Source organism: Eurypyga helias, unplaced genomic scaffold (genome assembly GCF_000690775.1).
Source record: "Eurypyga helias isolate BGI_N326 unplaced genomic scaffold, ASM69077v1 scaffold29480, whole genome shotgun sequence".
NCBI lineage: Eukaryota > Metazoa > Chordata > Aves > Eurypygiformes > Eurypygidae > Eurypyga > Eurypyga helias.
In genome coordinates, this window is record NW_010225491.1 from 474 (window position 1) to 10,042 (window position 9,569).

General features: G+C 39.2%; 1 protein-coding gene across 1 annotated transcript; it reads left to right on the forward strand.

Annotated features, from left to right (window-relative positions):
• The first annotated feature begins 365 nt into the window (after positions 1–365).
• Positions 366–3,837, forward strand: RAB21 (RAB21, member RAS oncogene family). Its single transcript, XM_010149626.1, has 4 exons — positions 366–427; positions 1,246–1,300; positions 1,717–1,805; positions 2,693–3,837. The coding sequence occupies exons 1-4, from the start codon at positions 394–396 to the stop codon at positions 2,830–2,832; spliced, it is 318 nt and encodes a 105-aa protein (XP_010147928.1). The 5' UTR covers positions 366–393; the 3' UTR covers positions 2,833–3,837.
• Positions 3,838–9,569: the final 5,732 nt, after the last annotated feature.

Consider the following 9,569-nt stretch of genomic DNA (forward strand, 5'->3'; position numbering starts at 1 on the left):
ATTTGTGGCAAAACTGTGTAGAGGACTAAGAAATTCTGGTTGTATGGGCAAGGCTTGGGTTAGAAGTGATGGAAGTAGTAAAAGGGTATATATAGTTCCACAACAGCATAAGTAATCTAAATAGCCTGATGTAGGGCAAGTAAAGCACTTGTGCTAGCAGCTAAACTCTTGCCCCCCATCTGCAGAGTTGTGATGACTTGTGGATGCTACTTCAACTTGTACGTAGCTATGTAAAGAATATTTTTTACATCTGTTTGTTTCAAATTTAGAGTAAATGGTTAATGAAGGAAATGTGTCAGTTCTGCAGTGCCTAAACTAGTAGTATATCAAGTGAAAATAAACTTGGCTCTGTTCTTTTTGCAGGTAAAAAACTGGGTTAAGGAATTAAGAAAAATGTTGGGAAACGAAATCTGTTTATGTATAGTAGGTAAGTCTGTCTTTTTTAACATGTGAGTCTAGTGACAGAATCAGAAATGTTTCTTCTGATTGTCATTGTCCAAGTACTGCTTTGACAGCTTGTACGTATCAAGAGGTAAACCTTATGTTAATTTGCTATTTAAGATTTAGCTGGGGGTAGAAGTTTCAGAAGATCACGTTGAGGAAAATAAGAGTTTGTTTTGAACAACAGACTCTTAAATCACACACCATGTCAGAAGTACATGGTACAGACACCTGCAGACTAGATTTTAACGAAGAGAAACAAAACCCTCAAATGTGTATTATCCTTCTTGCAAGTACTCAAATGTCACGTTATTTACTGTTCTCAGTGTTGTAGACTGGATGCTTATCTGTTTTCATAATCAGGTGCTTGGGGGTGGCATGAGTCTTAAAGCTTGGATAGTTAAATGCAAACAATGCAAGAGAAATACTGGATTTAAATTTAAGATCAGATCAAGTGATTAAAACTCTTTCAGGAGGATAGATGTATGGATATTCTACAAAAAAACACCTCTGCACACAGATAAACTGCTAATAAATTAGAAAAGCAGAATGCTGAATCAGTGTCTTATATGGAGGTATTTAGCTGTCCTGATCTCACTACAGAAGTGTAACTTCATTGCCTGTAAACGCTTGAGTGAAAGGAGACTCTTAAATCATATTGGGCTCCAAACTGAGACTTGTTTAGGAGTTGGTCTTTACTGGGATGGCTTGTAAGAAATTGATGGGGTACAATCATTACACGACTGCTTTCTTTTGAGTAACATGGGAGTACAATGACTTGAAAGATTAACTTCTTTCCAACAGGTAACAAAATAGACTTGGAAAAAGAGAGACATGTTTCAGTGCAAGAAGCAGAAACGTAAGTTACACCAATTATTAATAGAAACAGTCACTGCAGAATTAAACTGGAGTAGTAAACTTGTGATACTGTTAACAACCAGCAGTGCATAGCTGGCTGCTATGTGAAGTGTTCCGTTAGTGTCTGAGTGCCAGAACGTCCTTCCTGACCAAAGTGTAACTTGAGAGTTGTACATGAGAAAAGTCACCATTTGTGGTTTAAATGCATTTCTGGATGTGAATCTTTATTTCGTCTAGTGCTTTTCATCAGTCATGGCAGATTTAACAACATAACCTACAGGTGTTGGTTTAGTGTAAAGAATGGATTAACTCTGAACTCAGAATAAAACCTCTTGTGATCATCTTTTTGCTTCATGTAAAGCCTTAGAAAGGTTGAGTCCTTTAGTACAGTGAAGTTCTGTATCTGCATTCCTACAGGTATGCTGAATCTGTTGGAGCAAAACATTATCATACTTCAGCTAAACAGAACAAAGGAATTGAAGAACTGTTTCTTGACCTTTGTAAAAGTAAGTATTAACTAGTTCGTTGGTAAAAAGCTCGTTCACAAAATGTTGAAGGCTTCAGAATGCTTAACCATATAGCAAAACCTTAATGTAAATTACTACTAAGAACCACCTTCATCTGAGTCGGCTTCAAGCCGCTTGTGTACTGTAACAGCTATGGAAGCTTGATGTATGGGTGCTTACAATGCTGCAAATTCTTGCTGTACTCCAGAAACGTCTGTCATTTGTTGGAGCACTGACTGCTGGTTCGCTCAGCCTGTGTAAATAGTAACTTCCAATCACGCTTCACGTGACTGGTCTCACTTCAAACCCTCTGTGTTAACCTCTTTTGAAAATTCTCTCAAATAATGTCAAGTACAGATCGTAAAAGTGGAGTTGTAATGATGCAAATTTTACACAGCAGTCTAAGCAAATGGTAGAGATCACGGAATGTAGGATAAAAAAGTTGTAACCCAGGGAAGTTGTCCTATTCATTCACATACTTATGAGCAAAAATTTAAGCAAAACTTGACCTGCATGTTTTGGGGTTTTTTTAGGGGGTGGGGTGGTATGGTATGTGTGTTCTGTGGGGGGGTTCTTGTTTGCTTTCTTTAACAGAATGTTCTTTATATGAGTGGGTAAACCTAGCTCTTAAAAGTCACTGACTCCAACACATCTGAGCATCTAAGGTCTCCCTTAATCAGCTGGAGCTGCTGGATGCTTGGTGCTTTAGGAAGTTCTGAGAATGTTGCTGCAGCTACACCCTGTGATACCCGAGTGCTCACTTCTGCATAATAAATAGGAGAACCATTCTAGCTGAACTTTGTGCATGTAACTCAAGTAGATTAAGATTTCCAAGTCTTAGATGACATTCCACTGCATTTTATAGAATGCATTTTTTTCTTTTACAGGAATGATAGAAACTGCTCAAGTGGATGAAAGAGCGAGAGGCAATGGTTCCAGTCAGTCAGGAACAGCGAGGCGAGGTGTACAGATCATTGATGACGAGCCACAAGTACAGAGCAGTGGAGGGTGCTGTTCTTCTGGATAACTATATAAAACTGTGCATCACTGCCCTCTCAGTATGAAGACTGCCATATTCCAAGTCACGCATTCTTTACCAATGGAGTAATAGAATTAACAGTATTTAAAAATAATCACATGTAACACTGCAGAGACCTTAAGTGCTAAACTAGTGGCGTCTGTGACCAGAGAATTGGCATTTTCTACCGTGGTTAACAAAGCAATTACCAATGGCCTTTTTACATATTTTTCTTTAATGAGGAATAATATGCATGTAGAAAAGACCTACTTAAAGGCTTCATTTATATTCTTTTAAATCAGATCATTATTTAATAACTTATATACATTGTTGTTGGAATGGTATACATTTTTGCAGCTCTTTGTATTTTGTGGTAGATTGAATTGTATCACTTCTAAAATGCAAATTGATTTTTTTTTTTTAAATTAGCAGATATCTGAGGTAATATTTTTTGCAGGGCCTCCACAAGCCTATAACTGTCAACTACTTTGATATATTCTGTTCATCCTGTATGCCAAGCTGGTAAAATACATTGTAAATTACATATTAAATATTTTACCTGCTTTTACAATTGCAGGTGCAGAAATATGTACATCAGTCTTGTCAGTGATTGTGAAGTGAGTAAGTCAGTGAAAGATGCAGGCTTTTCATGTGTACTGTTGAATTGCTTGTTCTATTCCCCCTACCTGAAAACAGCTCTTTTTGGTACATTCATAGCTATGGCATTTTTTTAAGCCTTTTCTGGCAAGCAGCAGTATTTAGAGTATCCCCTTAGTGGGAAGAGAATGCTTCCTTAGGCTGCTGTTTAACATTGAGGTGTCTGACTCCCAGCCAAAACAGTTGGTGCATGCGTATATCCTGCCTCTGCAGTTACTTTGGCCTCTCAGAATATCCCCAGAAAAGTCCAAGCAACTTTAGCCCTCGTCTGTCTGGTAGCCAGTGAACCAGATGCGTGGGAAACTGCATTAGTACATTAGTGTCCCAAGAGAGCATTATGACCTATTAATGAGCATAATTTTTTTTCTCCCCCTGTATTGTAGGTCTTGAGTGAACAAATTAATTGGCATTAACTAGAACTGCTTCTGATTTGGAGTGATTAAATGGAAGATATGGAACTTGCCAGGTGTAATTGTAACTTAGGGGATACTAGACAGAACTGAACTTTCCCCTGACTTGCTCTTTCTCTTATAAAATGTTGTGAAGCCTGCTTAAGGTTTTGGGAGGAGGGTTTTCAGAAAAAGTGTATAAACTACTATCACAAAGGAACACAACTGGTGGTAGCTGAAACTTCAGATTGTTTTGTGCTCTGACATTTTTTTTTTTTACTTAAGTTGTCATGCTTGGAAAAAAAACCAGTAAAAGTGATGTCTATGACAAATTAGAATATTCCTTGGCCTTCCTTTTTCTGAAGGGTAGAGTTAGTGTTGCCTATGAATGCATTGAATGGTGTGCTTATGTTCTGATGCACAAATGGAGTAGCAGTAACTAATCAGTCTGATGTGTAAAAAGTGTGCTGTCTTCAATCTGATTTTTAGTTTCTCTGAAACAATAGATGGCTTTGATACAGACTGGTCCGGGTGAATTTTTTTCCCCTTTCTGCCTAAACTGTGGTGTAGATACTTTCTCTTAAGGTACCATTGCTGGGCTCTTCTGACATGATTGTATGCATGATGACAGAGGTGAGCTGTTCATACTAATGGAGATGAAGCTTCTTGACTGCACGGAGCTTTGGTGTGAATCTAAAATTCATGATTATATGTGTGTATATGGATCAACACCATTAAGTTAACATTCTCATTGCATCTAGTTTAACAGTGAGCCTTGCCAAAGTTGTGAACCAGGTCATTTTGATCTAAAACCACTACTTTCAAATCCCTACAGTTAGATGAAAGTCAGTCTTGTAAGTGATACAGTATTGATATCAGGAGTAAAATTGGCAAGGCTCTATGTTCAAGACTGGAATCTCCTCATAATAGGAGTTCGAGATTTTTTGATTCAATTGTGGTGGTTTTGGTGGTTGGGTGTGTGGGTTTTTTGTTGAGTTTTTGGGGTTGGTCCCCCCCCCCCCCCGACATGGGGGATGGAAGAAGCCCCAAACAACCCAACCTCAACTAGACTTGATAGGCAGATGCATCATGAGGGCTTATCTGCTCCAGAGCATACAAGTTTTCTTCAGAGCAGAGTCTTCTCCACTTCAGTGGACAGATGCAATTCTGGTCTGGAAATTAGTACTAGGTGTTTACCCAAGAGAATGTTATGTTTAACTGCTTTGGATTAGATCTTTCTGCCTGCAGCTAAGAGTTTCTGTTAGTGTGTTCTATGGTAGGGGCATTCTGTGTGACTTTTGTCAGTTACAAAATGGAGCCATATTGATACTAATTCTAAAGTCTCTTACAAAACTATCACTACTGATGACTTAGGTGTTGGTAAGGAAGCTTACAATTTTGTATGATGAAGGTTCTAGTTGGTGTTGGCAAATTTTTTTTTTTTTTAATTCTCAGATAATTTTTTTTCATTTTGTAGCTTGAGATACTCTCTGGAAACCCTCTTGCCTAGGCTGTAGTTCTGATGGACTTTATTTATGGAACTTAACCTGTGCTTAGTAGAGTATCCTTATATTACCTTACAAAAGAAATACAGCTTCATGAGTCAGGGAGTTTGGTTTCCAAAACAAGTAAAAACATTATGGATTGTTTAGGCTGATTAACGTAAGACTTCAGCTAGTTGTTGTTAGCAGATAAAACCCAACAGTTCCAGGGAAGAGCATCTTCAGTAAAGCTATCTAATGTTCTTTGCATTAAATATATAGGAAAGCACAGATAACTTGGCTTTCTGTACTTGAGCAGGGTCTCACTCTTAGTAACCTGGTGTTACACCGTGCAGCTTGGTTTTCAAGTCTTGCATTTGCTGGGGTCTTACCTCAATTGCCTAGCTTGCGTGTCTTAAGGAAAGCTGTTTTCTTACTGTGAACTGCTGTTCCTGAAAAGTAAGCTGTCTGCCATTCTTCTGAGAAGAGTACAAGAGAAAACTATGTCTCTTAAAAAGTACCTGTGTTGTGGGAGAGGTAAAACCAGCCAGGCGCCTGCTACAGCACGTAAGTCAACACTGAGCACACTTCTCGGAGGAAATTTTAGCAAAGATTACTTGTATATGCTATGCTAAAAAAGGTCTAATTTACAAATACCTTTCTGAAACAACTTTAAGTACTTGCTCAGAGTCTTGATGCTGCTGCTATGAGTACTTGAGCTACTTCGATTACTTCAGCAAGTGATGAAGTTTATGACAAACCAAAGTCCAAACGCTTTAATGCAGCAGTATGTATCACCGCTAGGAGTTACTTATGGACACACTCTTATTGCAGTTAGACTGTAGTTCAGAAGTTACAAAAGACCAGATAGACTGATTCAGACAAGGGCACTAATAAATTCAGATGTGCAGTACTCAGAGATGAGTGTAACTTGCTGTAAAGGTTAGGGGTGACTACCTCATCTGGTTTGCAGTGATCTCCCATGTGGTTCCAAGGTGGGGACATCCAACATCCAGATGAACTGTATTGGCTGGGCTTTTGAAGCTGTCAAGTAATTGAGTGTTGCCTTGGCTACACACTTTCCTTCAATGTTCACCCCTTGTGGCCAGGCATTCTGCCACATAAAAAAGGGCTAAGGAATACTGTTTATTCCTGCCACTTGCATTATTCTAGCATCTCTGCCTACAGCTCTTGAAGAAACTAGTGATTTGATTTCTACTTTAGATTACAAGCCAGATGAAAAAAGCTTTGCGGTCATTGAAAGTGGTTGGAGCTCAAATGGATTTCTCAGAGAATGTTGGATGCTGTCAGAAAAAACAGTTTAAAGGAGGTAAGATGAATGGGGGTCCTGCCTGAGGACAAATGGAGGTCAGGAATCTCCACCAGCTGGAGGCAGTTAAGTGGTATGAATGATAGAGTATGGAAGTGAGAGTTGCAGCCAGGCACTTAGGTTAGTTTTTGGCTTTTTGTGGAAGAAGTAGAAAGAAAAAGGCAAGTAGGAAAAAGTGCGAGTGCTGGTAGTGGGCTGCTGAGTGAGATGCTGAGTAACTGTTTCTTGGTGGAGTTGCTAGCATGTCTTTTCAGCAGTGGTAGTTGCATAATCCAAGGTTGGGTTTCCCTTCTGTGAAATACTATTTACTAAGGGAATAAAGCTTTGAACAGGCTTTCAGACACAATACTAACCTACTTAAAACTTTAAGAATATGCTAACTTCTGGGCTATTTAAGGTAACTTGTTTAATCTTAGTTTGCATCAAAGCTTATCCACAACTTTTCTTGTCAGGAAAACGGATAAAGACTGAGATCCTTGGCACTAGTTGTTACACAAGCTCAACAAAGACAGCCCCAAAACTAGCACTCCCTTAACTGTGCTGAACCCTTTTGCTCATGCTACTTTTAGGGGATTCTGCTCAACATCAGGATTTGTCCCCTATTTAGGACAAACCTGTGCATCTCAGTGATGTAGCAGTGTACTGAATTTAAGTACTTTTTATCAAATAACAACGATGTATAGTCTTCACTCTTCAATTTTTGGAGCTGTCATTGGCTGCTGTACTGAGCAGGAAGAGATGGAGGAACTTACTGTAATTCGATTAAAATGACAAATTGCTCTACTTCCAAAATGACTTATTTCAAGCTGATCTATTTTGATTCTTAATTTTTTCCAAGACTTAAGTTTACGAAACTTGGCCAAAACTTTTAACTTGATGGGTGTGTTCTACAGCCCTAAAATAATGTCTGTGACTGTAGGGAGGAGCTGAGAGCTGTGTATTTACTCATTTCCACCGGGCAGTTTGGAGGTTTGATTGTGTTTATTCAATACCAGGATGTTGAAAGAAAAAATGGAAAAATAATTGTTTCCATCTATTTCCACTGCTTTGCACGCTCAGGCAAGCAGCATGACCTGTGCAGCTGCAGAGTGAGCGTGAAAAGAGGGCTCCTGTCACTCTCCTCCCTCATGTTAGATGCACTGATCCTTGTTGTTAATGAACTGCAACAGGAAGCTTGCTGTGCTGGAGATCCTCCTGTACAAGAAATGTAACACATGTTCTCTGCTTGCTTCTCTAGCTTTCCTAGACAGTGACAGGTACTGTAGCAGCAAGACCCAGTTCCTCTCAGTTTGAAAACGTTTTTTATGAAGAGGAACTCTTATTTCTTAATTTTTTTTTTCAGTGTACCTAGTCTTGCTGATCCCTTGCAAGGGGTTTCAGTGCTCGATTGTAGGTCACCCAGAAGCAATCCAATTTGAAAGTATGATAAGTAGCAGTACTGGAACAGTCTTCCCCAGCAATTGGTCATATCCTGCCTCCAAACCAGCGAAGAGAGAATATTCAAAGTCTAATGGAGAATCCTTGCTACCTCTGGTACCTGACCTCCTGATTCTTGGCTATTGGAAGTGACTTAAATCAGAGTAGAGAGGATTGGAGAGAGCAAGAACTATTTTCTCATCTGTTGCCAAGTAGTTGATACCCTGTGGCAGGTCTGAACTCACGTAGTGGATCTCTTTTGAGCTGTTGAAACTGCTGAAATGCAGGCCCTTCTTAAAGTTAACCATCACTCCATTCTGAAAGTGTGGTTAACTTTTAGAAGTTAGTCCCATTCGCAGTGCAAGAGAAAAGTAGTTTCTCTTTTTTTAGAACAGGAAACTTAAACTGCCTAATCAACAGGCTTTTCTTAATGGAAAGAGAAAAGTACTAGATGCCTAAAGATTTAAGTGCTGTCAGTGCTGTTTGATCATACAGGCATTACAAGGGTGGTCTTACTGGATTTTTCTCATCAGATAAGCTTATTGCTCAATCAAATAGAATGCTCTTATTTGAACCCACAGAAAATGTTAGCAGGGCAAAAGCCAATGATGAAAAGGACACAGCATTTTTAATATTGGGTAACTTGTCATTGTCAAAATGTTAGAGAAATATTCTATTGGGCATTTGTGGATAAAAGAAATCTTGGGGGCGGGGGGGGAATCCACCATACTAAAAAAAAAAAGTATCTAGCAGAGGCTTCACAAACCTTAAATTTCCCAGTGCATTATTGCAGCTGGCATTCTTAAACATGTCTTAGGAGTATTTTATATACTAGTGCATTGACATGAAGGTAGTTCTGGGATAAATTAATTCCAGATGATCAATCAACTTGAGAAACAGTTTCTTTAGCATGACTGCTATTTTATCAATGCCTAATATTAATAGTGAAAATGTATGTAAGTGGAAATGGATCAAGAGAAAGGAAGAAGAAAACGTACTAAAAATCAATACAAGAAAACGGAGCTGGAAATTGTTACTGCCATATCTGAAAACTGTTGTCTTTCACTTTTTTGTCTTCTTGTCACAGAATTTGAGACTAGATGAACAGGCTGTAATAAAATGGCCTTGAAAATTGCTGGAGGTTGGGGGCAGCGGCCTGACTTACTAAGAGATTTGGTTAAAAACTGAGATGGCAGGTGTTGTGTTACAAATACAGTAATGAATTTCTGAACCCACCTGGGTGTGGAGTGATGGAAGATGGCTCTAAGGTGCCAAGCCAGGCTGAGTGAGGTTGCTCTACATGATGCTAGTATATACCCCAGAAACTGTCGTGTGAGCAGGGACTTATCAAAACACAGCACTGGTCCTCAACGCTGGTCTTTGGCAGCCCTGAACGGTTTAGGAGGAACACACAGTTGCTTTTGGAACGATACTTGCCAGTGTAATGACAGCCCCAGGCACGCTACCTGTGAG

Excerpts from the sequence above, each read along its gene's own strand:
- RAB21 (XM_010149626.1), top strand. The coding sequence starts at position 394 with ATGTTGGGAAACGAAATCTGTTTATGTATAGTAG. Across the intron at positions 428-1,245 it reads AATCTGTTTATGTATAGTAG|GTAACAAAATAGACTTGGAA; the intron begins GTAAGTCTGTCT and ends TCTTTCCAACAG. Across the intron at positions 1,301-1,716 it reads TCAGTGCAAGAAGCAGAAAC|GTATGCTGAATCTGTTGGAG; the intron begins GTAAGTTACACC and ends GCATTCCTACAG.